The sequence below is a fragment of the Chiloscyllium plagiosum genome, chromosome 45, assembly GCF_004010195.1.
Source record: "Chiloscyllium plagiosum isolate BGI_BamShark_2017 chromosome 45, ASM401019v2, whole genome shotgun sequence".
Classification (NCBI taxonomy): domain Eukaryota; kingdom Metazoa; phylum Chordata; class Chondrichthyes; order Orectolobiformes; family Hemiscylliidae; genus Chiloscyllium; species Chiloscyllium plagiosum.
The window spans coordinates 6,879,913-6,898,650 of record NC_057754.1 but is presented as its reverse complement, the minus strand read 5'-3'; the positions used below and the strand labels follow the sequence as shown (position 1 = coordinate 6,898,650).

Here is an 18,738-nt window from a genome sequence, read left to right as displayed (position 1 = left end):
GCACTCCCTCAGTACTGACCCTCTGACAGTGCGGCACTCCCTCAGCACTGACCCTCTGACAGTGCGGCACTCCCTCAGTACTGACCCTCTAACAGTGCAGCACTCCCTCAGCACTGACCCTCTGACTGTGCGGCGCTCCCTCAGCACTGACCCTCTAACAGTGCGGCACTCCCCCATTACTGACCCTCCAACAGTGCGGCACTCCCTCAACACTGACCCTCCCACACTGCCGAGCTCCCTCAGCACTGACCCTCCCACACTGCCGAGCTCCCTCAACACTGACCCTCCCACACTGCCGAGCTCCCTCAGCACTGACCCTCCCACACCGTGCAGCTCCCTCACTGTTGGGCTGGGTAATGTGATCTGTAGTGGAATTTGGTCTCACACAGTGAGGGAAGTGGGCAAGATCTGGCATGCCCCATTGGTTGCCAGTCCCCTGCCTAGCTTAGCGTGCAGATTCCAAACTGGCATCCAGGGTAATCGGGAGACTGGCGAAGGCAGCGTTCGGCCTGCCTGTTTATATCTTCAACTCTGTGCCTGTGCTGTAAGCACAGTGGCACATTTGTCACAACCATTTCAAATCCTTTGCTGCATTCTGCCTTGACTCACAACCCGTGGTATGTGCAGAATATTTGCATGTAAACAAGGATTTGTTTTAGTTTTGCCTGTCCTCCTGCGAGGGGAGATTTCATGGATCTCTGCCTGTGCAAACGCAGGGCATTGATATTATCCACAGTGTCCATCAGACCAGGAGTTGGCACAGCCTATTCCAGCTCTCCCGACAGCGCCAACCCTCCAACCCCTGGCAACACCCTTGTCAATCCTACAGCTACACTTTCCCAAGACCGTTTCGCGTGCCAATAGTGCACCCCTCTGAACTACTCCCCACCCCACCCCCAACTCCAATTTAACTGCAGCTTGGTGACCTTTCACCTGTCCGAGGGAGGGCCTCTCTCTACTATTGCAAATGGAATGCAAGGCTCACTCTACACTGTCCCCCCATCAATCACTCCCCAGGATAGGGACAGCACGGGGTTAGATACAGAGTAAAGCTCCCTCTACACTGTCCCCCCATCAATCACTCCCCAGGACAGGGACAGCACGGGGTTAGATACAGAGTAAAGCTCCCTCTACACTGTCCCCCATCAAACACTCCCAGGACAGGGACAGCACAGGGTTAGATACAGAGTAAAGCTCCCCTCTACACTGTCCCCCATCAAACACTCCCCAGGACAGGGATAGCACGGGGTTAGATACAGAGTAAAGCTCCCTTTACACTGCCCCCCATCAATCACTCCCCAGGACAGGGACAGCACGGGGTTAGATACAGAGTAAAGCTCCCTCTACACTGTCCCCCATCAAACACTCCCCAGGACAGGGACAGCACGGGGTTAGATACAGAGTAAAGCTCCCTCTACACTGTCCCTCATCAAACACTCCCCAGGACAGGGACACCACGGGGTTTGATACAGAGTAGAGGTCCGAGGCCTAGCTCTCCAGCCCTATAGCAGTGACCACCTCTCTGCTTGTGTGTGTGCTCACGGAGTGTGGTGTCGGTGTGCCTTCCACGTTTCTCTCAGCTCCTCCAATCTAACCCCACCCTCCCAGCCTGTGAGCGTCTGAGGGCCTCAGCTGACGCTCGGACTTTGAGCCCTGGTGGACACCAACCCCCCCAGCCTCGTGATCCTTGACCCCGAGAGGTCAAAGTTCGGGTGGCCTTTTCCTTCTTCCCAAACCGGAAAACGTGGCAGGGAATTGTGGGCAGCCCTGAACCTGAACATGTCCCTTTTGTTTTTTTGACAGGACCCCCTCGCTGAAGAATTTGAAGACAAGGAATGGACCTTCGTTATCGAAAACGTAAAGCCAGCCTTAACCGTGTTAACGGCGACCAAACTCACGCGGGGTTTCGATCGCGACAACGCGGGGGCTGGGGGGGGGTGGGGGGTAGTGTTTCCAGTGGTGGGAGGGTGGCGGTGGGGTGGAGCGGGGAAGGCCCAGAGATGTGTGGGAGGGCGCCCACGACAGGGTGAGAGATCAGGAGGGTGAGGTGCGCTTGAATCGGGCAGCTCTTTCGCAACGACAGCGCTGCATCAACGGGCCAGGTAAGGACGTCGAGGAGTCGGACATTTGGCCCGTCGAGCTTGTTCCGCCATTGAGTAAGATCTAGGGCTGACCCTTTCCTGGCCTCAGCCCCACTTCCCTGCCCTCCCACCCTCACTCTTAGTTCCTTCAGTGTTCAAAAAAAAAATCTACCTTTAGCTTTAAAAACATTGACTGAAGTAGCGTCAACTATTTCACTGGGCAGGGAAGTCCCAAGATTCGCAAACCTCTGGGTGAAAAAGTTCCTTCTCAATTCAGTCCAAAACCTGCTCCCCCTAATCTTGAGGCTCTGCCCTTCTTGTCCTAGTTTCACCTGCCAGTGGAAACATCCTCTCTACTTCTATCTTATCTATTCCCTTCATAATTTTATCTGTTTCTAGGGCAGCACGGTGGCACAGTGGTTAGCTCTGCTGCCTCACAGCGCCAGAGACCCGGGTTCAATTCCGTCTGTGTGGAGTGTGCACATTCTCCCCGTGTCTGCGTGTGGGTTTTCTCCCTCAGTCTGAAGATTAGGGTGTATTGGCCGTGATATATTGTCTATAGTGTTAGGTGTAGGGAAATGGGTCGGGGGTGGGTTACTCTTCGCAGGGTCAGTGTGGACCTGTTGGGCCGAAGGGCCTGTTTCCACACTGTAGGGAATCTCATCAAAGTTACCCCCCCCCCCCCTCATTCTTCTGAATTCCAATGAATATAATCCCAGTCTCTCCTCATAAGCCAACCCCCTCCACTCCGGAATCAACCGAGTGAACCGCCCCTGCACCCCCTCTAGTGCTCGTACATCCTTTCTCAAGTAAGGAGACCAAAGCTCCCATAAGTAGTCATAGCCATAGAGTCATACGGCACAGAAACAGACCCTTCGGTCCAACCAGTCCGTGCCGAAAAGAATAACTCCAGGTGTGGCCTCACCAGCACCCCACACAGCCGCAACATAACCTCTCTACCTTTAAACTCAATCCCTTTTGCGATGAAGGACAAAATTCCGTTTGCCTTCCTAATTCCCTGTTGTACCTGCAGACCAACCTTCTGGGATTCATGCACAAGGGCACCCAGGGTCCCTCTGCACAGCGGAGGAGAAGGTGACGCTGGAGATCAGAGTCGAGAGGGTGTGGTGCTGGAAAAGCACAGCAGGTCGGGCAGCAACCGAGGAGCAGGAGAATCGACGAATCAGATGAAGGGCTTATGCCCGAAACGTCGACACGCCTGCTCCTCGGATGCTGCCCGGCCGGCTGTGCTTTTCCAACCCCCCCCTCATACTCTCAACTCTCTGCGTGGCAGCATGCTGCAATCTTTTACCGTTCAAGTAATAGTCCTTTTTTGCTGTTATTTCTCCCAACATGGATGACTTCACGTTCATTAACATTGTCATCCGTCATAAATTGCCCATAGCGTTAAGTGCATTAGTCAGAGGGAAATGGGTCTGGGTGGGTTACTCTTCGGAGGGCCGGTGTGGACTGGTTGGACCGAAGGGCCTGTTCCCACACTGTAAGGAATCTAATCTAATCAGTGCTTGGAATGATCAGGACCGAATCACAAGAATGCCAAATCGCGAAGGGAACGGGAATCTACAGCGGGTGAAAAACGCACTGAGCATAAGGGCTAGGAGCACAAGTAGGCCGCTCAGCCCCTCCAGCCTGCTCCCCCATTCAATGGCTGATCTTATCTCGGCCCCAACCTCCACTCCCCGCTCCCTTTAACCCAGCACTGACTAAACATCTGTCCGTCTCCTCCTGAAATTTATTCAGTGGCTCCTGCTTTTGGAACATGGAGAAGTACAGCACAGAACAGGCCCTTTAGCCCACAATGTTATGCCGAGATTTAATCCTCATGTCAAATATAGTTACTTAACCTACGCACCCCTCAACTCACTGCTCTCCATGTGCATGTCCAGCAGTCGCTTAAATGTCCCCAATGACTTTGATTCCACCACCACCGCTGACAACGCATTCCATCCATTCACAACTCTCTGCGTAAAGAACCTACCCCTGACGTCTCTTTATACCTTCAAACTATGACTTCTCGTATCCTTCAATCCTGCCCTGGGGAAAAGTCTCTGGCTATTGACTCTATCTTTTCCTCTCATTATTTTGTACACCTCGATCAGGTCTCCTCTCTTCCTCCTCCTCTCCAGAGAGATAAGTCCAAGCTTATTCAACCTTTCTTCATAAGGCAAACTCTCCAGTCCAGGCAGCATCCTGGTAAACCTTATTTGCACCCTCTCCAAAGCCTCTGTATCTTTCCTATAGGAGGGCAACCAGAACTGGACACAATATCCCAAGTGTGGTCTCAGTGTAGAGCTGCAGCAAAACCTCGCGGCTCTTAAACTCGATATACCGGTTAATGAAAGCCAAAACACCATATGCTTTCTTAACAATGTTTGGGGGGCGGGGCGGGGGGGCAGTGCGTTCCACAGTTTTGCCACTCACTCTCTTATCCTGAAACGATACCCTCTCATTCTCAATTGCCCCCCACACCAACATGAGGAAACATCCTCTCTATTTGTCGGTCCCTCCCTCTTCAGCGTCGCACAGAGCTCCATTAGAGATCTCCTCCTGTTCGTCTCAACTCCAGAGAGTATCGGCCCGAGCTGCTCCATCTCTCTCCACAAGACAAAACTTTTCATGTGTAGGTTAGCCGCATCACTCAGGGGTTAATGTCAAGTAATAGGGGAGGGGAAAGGGGTCTGGGAGGGTTACTGTCCGGAGGGTTGGTGTTGACTTGTTGGGCTGAATGGCCTGCTTCCACACTGTTATGATTCTATGAAAATCCCCATCTCTCGAAGTAGTGGTGGCTGGGACATTGCAACATTTAAGAGGCACCTGGATGGGGATATGAATAGGAAGGGTTTAGAGGGATATGGGCCGGGTGCTGGCAGGTGGGACGAAATTGGGTTGGGATATCTAGTCGGCATGAACGGGTTGGACCGAAGGGTCTGTTTCCGTGCTGTACATCTCAATGACTCTATTGCTCTGTAATATGGACTTCCACAGTGTCACTCTTCACCATGGGACGTCCAAATGAACATTACAGTGAATGTGCCATTACTCGGAAAGCAGGAATGGTTGCAGTCTGGGAGGTCAGCTGCATACTGCAAGATTCCACACACATCAACAAGATAATAACCCTGAGGTTTTGTGTTGAGATGTTGTTTCTGGAATGTACATTGACCCCACGATAGCAGGGAAGAGACACACACACACACACACACACCTGTATCTCCAATGTGCCCATGGGAACACGGATGACCACACACGTGGGTTGGCATGGTGGCACAGTGGTTAGCACTGCTGCCTCACGACGCCAGGGACCCAGATTGGATCCCACCCTCGGGTGACTGTCTGGGAGGAGTTTGCACGTTCTCCCCCCCCATGTCTGTGTGGGGTTTTCTCCGGGTGCTCCAGTTTCCTCACACAGTTCAAAGGTGTGCAGGTTAGGGTGGATTGGCCGTGTTAAATTGTCCCATAGTGTCCAGGGATGTGCAGGTTAGGGTGGATTGGCCATGCTAAATTGTCCCATAGTGCCCAGGGATGTGCAGGTTAGGGTGGATTAGCCGTGCTAAATTGTCCCATAGTGCCCAGAGATGTGCAGGTTAGGGTGGATTGGCCGTGCTAAATTGTCCCATAGTGCCCAGGGATGCGCAGGTTAGGGTGGATTGGCCGTGCTAAATTGTCCCATAGTGTCCAGGGGTAAATATAGGGTAAGGGAAAGGGTCTGGGTGGGTTACTCTTCAAAGTGTGGACTTGTTGGCCTGTTTCGTCACTGTAGGGATCTAATCATAAAAACATAGGCAGGGCCACCAAGTGGTGTATCACAGTGCGGCACACCCTCAGTACTGACCCTCCGACAGTGCGGCACTCCCTCAGCACTGACCCTCTAACAGTGCAGCACGCCCTCAGCACTGACCCTCTGACAGTGCAGCACTCCCTCAGCACTGACCCTCTGACAGTGCGGCGCTCCCTCAGTACTGACCCTCTGACAGTGCAGCACTCCCTCAGCACTGACCCTCCGACAGTGCAGCACTCCCTCAGCACTGACCCTCGACAGTGCAGCACTCCCTCAGCACTGACCCTCCGACAGTGCAGCACTCCCTCAGCACTGACCCAGACGTGAGATTTCCTGATTGTGGTAGCCTTCAGACTGTGGCCCATTAACCTGCGCTCTGCCCTGACTCACTGCGCTGACTCACTGTGGGGAGGGTAAACATTGTGCAAATCTATTATAGCACTGCCGTTGAGTACCGGATGTGTGATTTGAGTCACATGTCAGTGTCATCCTTGTAAAGAGAGAGACACTCCCTCCTCGAAACAATATTCCTGAACCTGTCACCCGGGCATCATCAATCAACAGTGTCGCAGATTACTTAACCAGTTGTTCACCTGACTCATGTGTTCTGCTCGGGATAAAACATCTCCTCCCTCCTTGCTTGGCCCCATACCCACAAACATCCCCTCCCTCCAACCCCCTGACGCTCAGTAGCAGCAGTGTGTACCATCTAAAACACACACTGCAGCACCTCCCTGAGGCTCCTCAGACAGCACGTTCCAAACCCACCACCATCTTAGAAGGTCAAGGGGCAGCAGATACATGGGGAACACCACCCCCCCTCCTGCAAGTTCCCACCACTCCCCATCCCGACTTGGGAATATATCGGCCGTTCCCTGGTTCAGAATCCTGGAACTCCCTCCCCCAGGGCATTGTGGGTCTAACCCACAGCACACGGACTGCAGCGATTCAAGATGGCCGCTCACCTCACCTTCCGAAGGGGGGCAACTGGGGATGGGGGAGGGGCGATAAATGCTGGGCACTGCCAGGGATTAGTGAGTTAGTTCAGCCAGTGAGGGCCACGTTGCAGGGATATATGAAACTTGCTCCGTCAACTGCGTTCGAAACAGTTCATTTGCGGCTAAGTATCTCCTCTCTTGGACATAAGCGTTCTTTTTGAGGGGAGAAATTGAGATACCGAGAAATAGGTTGTGTGTGGGTTTGAGGCATGAATCATGAAAACTCCGTCTGTTTCTCGTCCTCCTCAGGAACGAAAAGGGCATCGAAAGGTGCTGGCATCTGCCGATATAAACATGAAGAAATACGCCAGTCCAATGCCCACCATGACAGACGTCAAGCTCAAACTCAAACCCCTCTCCGTCAAGGTCATCTGTGCCACGCTGCAGTTCTCCCTCTCCTGTGTCTTCCTCCGAGAAGGACGGGCAACGTGAGTGACAATACGGCACTCCCTCAGCACTGACCCTCCGACAGTGCGGCACTCCCTCAGCACTGACCCTCCGACAGTGCGGCACTCCCTCAATACTGACCCTCCGACAGTGCGGCGCTCCCTCAGTACTGACCCTCCGACAGTGCGGTACTCCCTCAGTACTGACCCTCCGACGGCACTCCCTCAGTACTGACCCTCCGACAATACGGCACTCCCTCAGCACTGACCCTCCGACAGTACGGCACTCCCTCAGTACTGACCCACTGACAGTGCGGCGCTCCCTCAGTACTGACCCTCAGTACTTACAGTGCGGCACTCCATCAGCACTGACCCTCCCACAGTGCGGTACTCCCTCAGTACTGACCCTCAGACACTGCAGCACTTCCTCAGCATTGACCCTCCGACAGTGCGGCACTCCCTCAGCCCTGACCCTCCGACAGTGTGGCATTCTGACAGTGCGGCACTCCCTCAGTACTGACCCTATAACAGTGCAGCACTCCCTCAGTACTGACCCTCCGACAGTGCGGCACTCCCTCAGTACTGACCCTCAGTACTGACAGTGCGGCACTCCCTCAGCACTGACCCTCCCACAGTGCGGTACTCCCTCAGTACTGACCCTCAGACACTGCAGCACTTCCTCAGCATTGACCCTCCGACAGTGCGGCACTCCCTCAGTACTGACCCTATAACAGTGCAGCACTCCCTCAGTACTGACCCTCCGACAGTGCGGCACTCCCTCAGTACTAACCCTCCGACAGTGCGGCACTCCCTCAGCACTGACCCTCCGACAGTGCGGCACTCCCTCAGTACTGACCCTCCGACAGTGCTGCACCCCCTCAGTACTGAAGTGTCTGGCCTGAGATGTGTACCTCTGGGTCGGAGCGGAGAGTGGTGTGCCCTTGCCAGCGCGGCTAGCGGCCGGGGAATACCAGTGAGGGAGTCCCGTTGGCTGGTGTGGCGGGATCGTGTATCCCGAGATGGACGTGTCGGAGTCTGCTCACTCCTGCGTTAACCGTCATCTGAGTGTAGGCCACCCCTGAGCCCCTGCTCCTCCTTGTGCCTGCAGGGACGAAGACATGCAGAGCCTGGCCAGCCTGATGAGCGTGAAGCAGGCTGACATCGGGAATTTGGACGATTTTGCCGAGGAGAGTGACGAGGAGGGGGATGATCGGCGGGTACATCAGGAAGACAAGGCCAGCAGGCTGAAAGGTGAGTGGGCGTGTTCATGCGGCGCTGACCACTCTCTCTCCACAAACCTGGCAGCATTTGGCTGAAGACGTTTTGTGTCCCCGAGGGTCCCCCAGTTTGTCAACCGGTTTGCCGTCAAGTGTTTTGCTTTCTGGCAATTGGCCGTCTCCAAATCATCACCCCCCCCTGGATTGGAAGCCCCATCCACTCCCTCCAATGGTAGCCGCGTGTGCTATCCGCTAGATCCACCGCGGAAATTCACCCGTTCTTGAATCAGCACCTTCCAAACCCTATCCAAAAGGACATGTCACTACCATCTCCACTCACACCGCACAAAATCCCTCGTGAGCCACTCCCCGCCCTGACTTGGAAATATATCCCCTCTCGGTCAAAATGCCTCCCTCCCAGCACCACTCTAATCTTGACTCTGATCTCCAGCATCTGCAGTCCTCACTCTCACCTCCCTCCCTAAGGGTCTACCTACAGCACACAGACTGCGGCGGTTCAAGAAGGCAGCTCACCCATTCCCCACCTGCGCAAGGGGCAATTAGAGGCAGAGGAAAAAATGGTGGCCCCAGCCAGCGATCCTGTGACTAACATTTCGCAGTGAATAATTGACAGGGTTTGTCTGAATGTTGAACGACAGACAAGAGTCTACAGACACCATTGAGACAGTCATTGACAGGGAACATTCGACATAGTCTATTTAAGAAGTTAACACCAGCAAACAGACTGCTGAGTTCATTTAAACACTGAACGAAAGCTGCCTGCAGAATCTATTTGACTGCTAATCGACGGTCTGCAGAATCTCAGCAGAGTCTCTGCTAACTACAGCAAACAACACTCAAATGAAACATCTAGCAACTCCTGCCTCTAAAAATTGCGGGGACTTTTTTGGCAAATTGCGGGCTGTCAGATTTTTTTTTGTCTTTTTGAAAAATCCCCCCTGTGGGTAATTTTGATCCTAACCTCTTCCAGCACTCCAAGGTCTCTTTATTCAGCAACATTCCCCAGGACCTGACCATTAAGTGTATAAGTCCGACCTGGTTTGCCTTTCCCACAATGCAACACCTCGCATTTATCGGAATTAAACTCCATCTGCCACTTCTCAGCCCATTGGCCCATCTGAGCAAGATCCTGTTGTAATCTGAGGTAACCCTCTTCGCTGTCCACTACACCTCCAGTTTTGGTGTCATCTGCAAACTTACTAACTATACCCCCCTGTTCATATCCAAATCATTGATATTTATGACATAAAGCACCGATCCTTGTGGCACTCCACTGGTCACAGGCCTTCCGTCTGAAAAACAACCCTCCACCACCACCCTCTGTCTTCTACCTTTGAGCCAGTTCTGTATCCAAACGGCGACTTGTCCCTGTATTCCATGAGATCAAGCCTTGCTCACCAGTCGCCTATGAGGAACGCCTCACTGAAGTCCATTTGAATCATGTCCACCGCTCTGCCCTCATCAATCCACTTTGTTACTTCTTCAAAAAAACTCAATTAGATTAGATTCCCTACAGTGTGGAAACAGGCCCTTCGGCCCAACTTGTCCACACCGACCTTCCAAAAATTAACCCACCCAGACCCATTTTCCCTCTGACTAATGCACCGAACACTTGGGCAATTTAGCATGGCCAATCCATCCTAACCTGCACATCCCTGGGCACTATGGGACAATTTAGCACGGCCAATCCACCCTAACCTGCACATCCTTGCGCACTATGGGACAATTTAGCATGGCCAATCCACCCTAACCTGCACACCCCTGGGCACTATGGGACAATTTAGCATGGCCAATCCACCCTAACCTGCACATCCCAAGGCATTATGGGACAATTTAGCATGGCCAATCCACCCTAACCTGCACATCCCATGGCATTATGGGACAATTTAGCACGGCCAATCCACCCTAACCTGCACATCACTGGACACTGTGGGACAATTTAGCACGGCCAGTCCACCCTAACTGCGCATTAGTGAGACATGATTTCCCACGCACAAAGCCATGTTGATTATCCCGAATCAGTCCTTGCCTTTTCAAATACATGTACATCCTGTCCCTCAGGATTCCCTCCAACAACTTGTCCACCACCGAGGTCAGGCTCACCGGTCTATAGTTCCCTGGCTTGTCTTTACCACCCTTCTTAAACAGTGGCACCACGTTTGCCAACCTCCAGTCTTCTGGCACCTCACCTGTGACTATCGATGATACAAATATCTCAGCAAGAGGCCCAGCAATCACTTCTCTAGCTTCCCACAGAGTTATCGGGTACACCTGATCAGCTCCTGGGGATTTAATCTTCGGGCTAAAGGGTATAGGGAGAGAAAGGGGGAACGGGGGAAGCAGACCTGAAGGACTGAATGGCCTACTCCTGCTCAATTTTTGAAAAAAATATTTTAAATTTTTAATCCTTTTCCCAAGCTTCGCTCTGCCATCCCCAAAGCAGTGAAACTGAACTTTTGAGCCCGACGCTCTGGGTCCGCAGCAAGCCCTGATGAAGCGAGGGTGGGAGGTTTGCATTTCACTGGCGCCTTTACCCCACCTCGGGCTTGACAGCCAACGGAGCTGCTCTGAAACCGGGTTGCTGTGGTAACAAGCGCAACTGGGGGAGGTGGGGTGACCGGCAAGGAGGTGGGGTGGGGGGGAGAGCCGACGGGAAAGCAGAACCAAGGTCACAATCAAATCTAGGACAGCAGGCTCGAGGGGCCGAATGGCCTATTTTCTCCCGTACCTTTATGATTTCATACCAACCCCTTGGTCAGCAAATGGATATTGTCCCCGAGCAGGGGTAGATTTGTGATTAGGGTGGCAAAAAGACATGAAGGACAATTGTTTTACACAGAATGTGTGGAAAGAATGTCCAGAGTAAGTGATGGATGCTGATAGAGTTTGAACTTTAATAGACATCTCGATGACTACGTGAATAAGAAATGTCTGGACGGACGTGGGCCAAACACGGGTGGGTGGGACGGGTGTAGTTTGGGATTATGGTTGACATGGACTGGTTGGATCAAAGGGTCTGATTCCGTGCTGTATGACTCTGAGGCTCAACCACAAAATAATGCAACAGCATACAAAATAGTACATTTCCGAGGGTTCAGAGGGATGTGGGCCAAGTGCTGGCAAATGGATCGAGATTAGACCAGGACATCTGGGCGGCACAGACGAGTTGTTACCGGAAGGGTCTATTTCTGTGCCGTGCACCTCTATGTCTCAGGTTCCCACTTCGTCGATTACTTTTGGTGGTACCAGCTCAGAGGTTGGAATTAGCGATGACTCCTCCCCGCAAGATGGGCTGTCAGGTCTGACCTGGAGCTATTTCTGCCTGTTCTCTGACAGCTCCCTCTCCATTCCATCCCAGGTTTTAAGTTCCTCTTGCGCACGGAGCAGCTGAGAGGTGGGTGACTGCGGCGACAGGGATTGCTGTTTGTGTGTGTGTGTGTGTTGAGTGCCGCTAACATCTCCCCCGGTCCCACCACCCCTGCATCCAGGCCGGGTTTTCATACGGCACCCCCGCCCTGTGTGATCGAGTCCAGTGCCGGAGATTGAAATAGCTCTCTGGCTCAGTTTGCACCAGGATGCCCCACCCAGGCGGGTGAACTCATGTCCTTGTTACCGTAATCTGTGTATTACTGCACCTTCTAAAACTGACGCTGTTACCGTAACCCGTGGATTACTGCACCATATAAAACTGACACCGTTACCGTAACCCGTAGATTACTGCACCATCTAAAACTGACGCTGTTACCGTAACCCGTGGATTACTGCACCATCTAAAACTGATACCGTTACCGTAATTCGTGGATTACTGCACCATCTATAACTGACGACGTTACTGTAATCCGTGGATTACTGCACCATCTAAATCTGACACCATTACCGTAACCCGTGGATTACTGCACCATCTAAAACTGACGCTGTTACCGTAATCCGTGGATTACTGCACCATCTAAAACTGACGACGTTACTGTAACCAGTGGATTACTGCACCATCTAAAACTGACGCGGTTACCGTAATGCGTGGATCACTGCACCATCTAAAACTGACGCCGTTACCGTAACCCGTGGATTACTGCACCATCTAAAACTGACGCCGTTACCGTAATACGTGGATTACTGCACCATCTAAAACTGATGCCGTTACGTGTAACCAGTGGATTACTGCACCATCTAAAACTGACGCCGTTACCGTAATCCGTGGATTACTGCACCATCTAAAACTGAGACTGTTACCATAAACTGTGGATTACTGCACCATCTAAAACTGAGGCCGTTATCGTAATCCATGGATTACTGCACCATCTAAAACTGAGGCTGTTACTGTAATCCGTGGATTACTGCACCATCTAAATCTGACACCATTACCGTAACCCGTGGATTACGGCACCATCTAAAACTGACTCCGTTACCGTAATCCGTGGATTACTGCACCATCTAAAATTGACGCAGTTACCATAATCCATGGGTTACTGCACCATCTAAAACTGATGTTGTTACCGTAACCCGTGGATTACTGCACCATCTAAAACTGACACTGTTACCGTAACCCGTGGATTACTGCACCATATAAAACTGACGCGGTTACCGTAATCTGTGGATTACTGCACCATCTAAAACTGACACTGTTACCGTAACCCGTGGATTACTGCACCATCTAAAACTGAGGCTGTTACTGTAATCCGTGGATTAATGCACCATCTAAAACTGACGCGGTTACCGTAATCCATGGGTTACTGCACCATCCAAAAATGAGGCTGTTACCGTAATCCATGGATTACTGCACCATCTAAAAACTGACGCCGTTACCATAACCCTGGATTACTGCACCATCTAAAACTGAGGCTGTAACCGTAACCCGTGGATTACTGCACCATCTAAAACTGACACCGTTACCGTAACCCATGGATTACTGCACCATCTAAAGCTGACATTGTTACCGTAATCCGTGGATTACTGCACCATCTAAAACTGGCGCTGTTACCGTAATCCGCAGGTTACTGCACCATCTAAAACTGACCCGGTACTGTAATCCGTGGATTACTGCACCATCTAAAACTGTCGCCGTTACCGTAACCCGTGGATTACTGCACCATCTAAAACGGAGGCTGTTACTGTAATCTGTGGATTACTGTACCATCTAAAACTGACGCCATTACCGTAACCCGTGGATTACTGCACCATCTAAAACTGACGCCGTTACCGTAATGCCTGGATTACTGCACCATCTAAAACTGAGGCTGCTACTGTAATCCGTGGATTACTGCACCATCTAAAAACTGACGCCGTTACTGTAATCCCTGGATCACTGCACCATCTAATACTGGTGCCATTACCGTAATCCGTGGGATACTGCACCATCTAAAACTAACGGTGTTACCGTAATCCGTGGGTTACTGCACCATCTGAAACTGACACGGTACCGTAATCCGTGGATTACTGCACCATCTAAAACTGACGCCGTTGCCATAACCCGTGGATTACTGCACCATCTAAAACTGACACCATTACCGTAACCCCTGGATTACGGCGCCATCTAAAACCGACGCCGTTACCATAATCCGTGTATTACTGCACCATCTAAAACTGACACCGTTACTGTATACCGTGGATTACCACACCATCTAAAACTGATGCTGTTACCGTAACCTGTGGATTACTGCACCATCTAAAACTGACACCGTTACCGTAATCCGTGGATTACTGCACCATCTAAAACTGACGCCGTTACCGTAATCCGTGGATTACTGCACCATCTAAAACTGATGCTGTTACCGTAATCCATGGGTTACTGCACCATCTAAAACTGACGTGGTTACCGTAATCCGTGGATTACTGCACCATCTAAAACTGACGCCATTACCGTAACCCGTGGATTACTGCACCATCTAAAACTGATGCCATTACCGTAACCCATGGATTACTGCACCATCTAAAACTGACATTGTTACCGTAATCTGTGGATTACTGCACCATCTAAAACTGACGCTGTTACTGTAATCCGTAGATTACTGCACCATCTAAAACTGACGCGGTTACCGTAATCCATGGATTACTGCACCATCTAAAACTGACGCTGTTACCATAACCCTGGATTACTGCACCATCTAAAACTGTCGCCGTTACCGTAACCCGTGGATTACTGCACCATCTAAAACTGAGGCTGTTACCGTAATCCGTGGATTACTGCAACATCTAAAAAGGGACGTCGTTACCGTAATCCCTGGATTACCGAACCATCTAAAACTGATGCTGTTACCGATATCCGTGGATTACTGCACCATCTAAAACTGACCCCATTACCGTAAGACGTGGATTACTGCACCATCTAAAAATGGACGTCGTTACCATAACCCTGGATTACTGCACCATCTAAAACTGAAGCTGTTACCGTAATCTGTGTATTACTGCACCATCTAAAACTGACGCTGTTACTGTAATCCGTAGATTACTGCACCATCTAAAACTGACGCGGTTACCGTAATCCATGGATTACTGCACCATCTAAAACTGATGCCGTTACCGTAACCCGTGGATTACTGCACCATCTAAAAACTGACATACTTACCATAATCTGTGGATTACTGCACCATCTAAAACTGACCCCATTACCGTAAGACGTGGATTACTGCACCATCTAAAACTGACGCCGTTACCGTAACCCATGGATTACTGCACCATCTAAAACTGAGGCTGTTATCGTAATCCGTGGATTACTGCACCATCTAAAAACTGACATTGTTACCGTAATCCGTGGATTACTGCATCTTCTAAAACTGACCCCATTACCGTAAGACGTGGATTACTGCACCATCTAAAACTGACCCGGTACCGTAATCCGTAGATTACTGCACCATCTAAAACTGACGCCGTTACCATAACCCTGGATTACTGCACCATCTAAAACTGACGTGGTTACCGTATCCCGTGGATTACTGCACCATCTAAAACTGAGATTGTTACCGTAACCCGTGGATTACTGCACCATCTAAAACTGTTGCTCTTACCGTAATCCGTGGATTACTGCACCATCTAAAACTGAGGCTGTTACTGTAATCCGTGGGTTACTGCACCATCTAAAACTGACCTGGTACCATAATCCCTGGATTACTGCACTATCTAAAACTGACGCCGTTACCGTAACCCATGGATTACTGCACCATCTACAACTGAGGCTGTTATCGTAATCTGTGGATTACTGCACCATCTAAAACTGACGCCATTACTGTAACCCGTGGATTACTGCGCCATCTAAAATTGATGCTGTTTCCGTAACCCGTGGATTACTGCACCATCTAAAAATTGACATTGTTACCTTAATCCGTGGATTACTGCACCATCTAAAACTGACGCCGTTACCGTAACCCGTGGATTACTGCACCATCTAAAACTGAGGCTGTTATCGTAATCCATGGATTACTGCACCATCTAAAACTGTCGCTGTTACCGTAATCCGTGGATTACTGCACCATCTAAAACTGACGCCGTTACCGTAACCCGTGGATTACTGCACCATCTAAAACTGAGGCTGTTATCGTAATCCGTGGGTTACTGCACCACCTAAAACTGACGCTGTTACCGTAATCCATGGATTACTGCACCATCTAACACGGACGCTGTTACCGTAACCTGTGGATTACTGCACCATCTATAACTGATGCTGTTACCGTAACCTGTGGATTACTGCACCATCTAAAACTGATGCTGTTACCATAACCTGTGGATTACTGCACCATCTAAAACCGACGCTGTTACCGTAATCCATGGATTACTGCACCATCTAAAACTGACACCATTACCGTAATCCATGGATTACTGCACCATCCATAACTGACGCCGTTACCGTAACCCGTGGATTACTGCACCATCTAAAACTGACACTGTTAACGTAATCCGTGGATTACTGCACCATCTAAAACTGACACCGTTACCGTAACCCGTGGATTACTCCACCATCTATAACTGACACCGTTACCGTAATCCATGGGTTACTGCACCATCTAAAACTGACGCTGTTACCGTAATCCATGGATTACTGCACCATCTAAAACTGATGCCGTTACCGTAATCCATGGATTACTGCACCATCTAAAACTGAGGCTGTTACCGTAATCCCTGGACTACTCCCTCTGAAATTGGCATTGCCACCATAATCTATGGATTACTGCCTTCCCCTGAAATTGACACTGCTATTGTAATCCATAGATTATGACACTGTTACTGTAATCCACAGATTACTGCCTCCATTTGAAACTGATTTGTTACTGTAATCTGTGGATTACAGCCTCAGAAACTGACACTGTTACCGTAATCCACAGATTACCGCCTCCATCTGAAACTGATATTGTTACCATAATATGTGGATTACGACCTCTGTCTGAAACTGACACTGTCACCATAATCTAGATTATAGCCACCACCTGGAACTGATATTGTTACCATAATCCATGGACTATTCCCTCCACCTGAAACTGGCACTGTTACCATAGTCTGTGGATTAATGACTCCACCTGATAGTGACACCATTACCGTAATCCATGGATTATGCCCTCAGTTTAAACTGACACAATTACTGTAATCCATGAATGATACCTTTCATCTGGACTATGCCATTACATAACCTCACGCTACTGGCTCCATCTAAAATGGTCCTTTACCTCTATCCCTGGAGCACTGCTGCAAAGAAACTGTCCCCAGCACCTTATTACTGGAGAACTGACCTCATATAAACCATCCCTTTCACTTTATACTGCATATATCCAAGAGGACAGGTAGAATCTGTGGAGTGGCAAACTATGTGAACATTTCATTTAGCTGTCAGCAATCAGATGCCCCCAGTCATGCTGAGTATCTCCAGCTCCTTCCGTTCGTGTTTCAAATGTCCAGACAATTTTAACTTTCCCATAACCTTAGTCTCTGATGTCCAGCCTCTCTGCAAAACTGTTCCATTACCTTATTCTCTGAAGTGCAGTTCCTCGGTAAATTTACCCCATTACCTCATTCTCTGGCCAGCAGCCCCTCTGTAATCCCACTCCACTACCTTATTCTCTGGAGTGCAGCCCCTCTGTAATCCCACTCCACTACCTTATTCTCTGGAGTGCTGCCCCTCTGTAATCCCACTCCATTACCTTATTTTCTGGAGTGCAGCCCCTCTGTAATCCCACTCCACTACCTTATTCTCTGGAGTGCTGCCCCTCTGTAATCCCACTCCATTACCTTATTTTCTGGAGTGCAGACCCTCTGTATTCCCACTCCATTACCTTATTCTCTGGAGTGTGCACCCCCTGTAATCCCACTCCATTACCTTATTCTGTGGAGTGAAGCCCCACTCTGTTACCTTATTCTCTGGAGTGTAAGCCCTCTGTAAACCCATTCCATTACCTTATTTTCTGGAGTGCAGCTCCTCTGTAAACCTTTACTGCATTACCTTATTCTCTGGAGTGCAGCCCCTGCCGAAGCATTCCCTGGCAGCCTTTTCTCTGCGTCTGCTCCTAATGTTCTCTGAGGTGCTATGGTGCTGCTGTAAATGGGTTGGCCTTGTGCCTCACCCAGCCAGCTACCTCTCAGGTGGATCTCAGCCCGACCAACTATTCGACCATGGTGGTGTCACCACAGTGCATGTGTCTCACACTCTGCAGGAATACTTTGTTAATGATCAGGGAAAGGGTTTGCAGGCTACTGTGGCTAATATTGGAGAGACTACCCATGGGGGTGACAGGCAGGGGTGAATGCTACTCCTAGTAAAGGAGAGACTCCAGCATCCAGGAGCTGTGACTGTACATATCCTCTTCCCCTCTTCCTTCCCTTATTGAACGTGGGCCCATCGGTGTGTGTTGCTAATGCAGTGTGCATGCTCATTAAACGTGTGGTTTGTTTCTTGCATGTTTCCTGAGTGGACCACCCCTCCTGACGCCCCATCAGAGACGGGTCATAAAGTTATTGATGGGCACAAGTGAGGTGGCATTCCAAATCCGGTGTGTGGGATAATAGATTGCGTAATTAACTTAGGTTTGAACGCACAAACGCAAAGCCCTTTGTCATTGATTTGTTGACCAGTAAGATGCTCTAATCAGCGGTTTCCCAAAGCCAAATGTTTGCGTTGATTGGAGGCGGCTGTTTGAGGGTAAATCCACATTGAACTTACGGGACTATTTCAAATGGCAGTTGTTAAGAGTTCAGGGTGCAGCACATTCTTGCGAGTATTCTTGCCATAGGTATGGCAAGTTACTTGAACCTTGGGTG

General features: G+C 50.3%; 1 protein-coding gene across 1 annotated transcript in view; it reads left to right on the top strand.

The window, feature by feature from the left end:
- LOC122543868 (EH domain-binding protein 1-like) overlaps nucleotides 1-11,925 on the top strand; it is a 20,687-nt gene extending 8,762 nt beyond the window's left edge. Inside the window, exons 2-5 of the mRNA XM_043682723.1 lie at nucleotides 1,804-1,857; nucleotides 7,128-7,306; nucleotides 8,373-8,515; nucleotides 11,861-11,925. Coding sequence (XP_043538658.1) covers nucleotides 7,173-7,306; nucleotides 8,373-8,515; nucleotides 11,861-11,904 — 321 coding nt within the window. The 5' untranslated portion in view covers nucleotides 1,804-1,857; nucleotides 7,128-7,172 and the 3' untranslated portion in view covers nucleotides 11,905-11,925. The remainder of the gene's footprint in view (nucleotides 1-1,803; nucleotides 1,858-7,127; nucleotides 7,307-8,372; nucleotides 8,516-11,860) is intronic.
- Nucleotides 11,926-18,738: the final 6,813 nt, after the last annotated feature.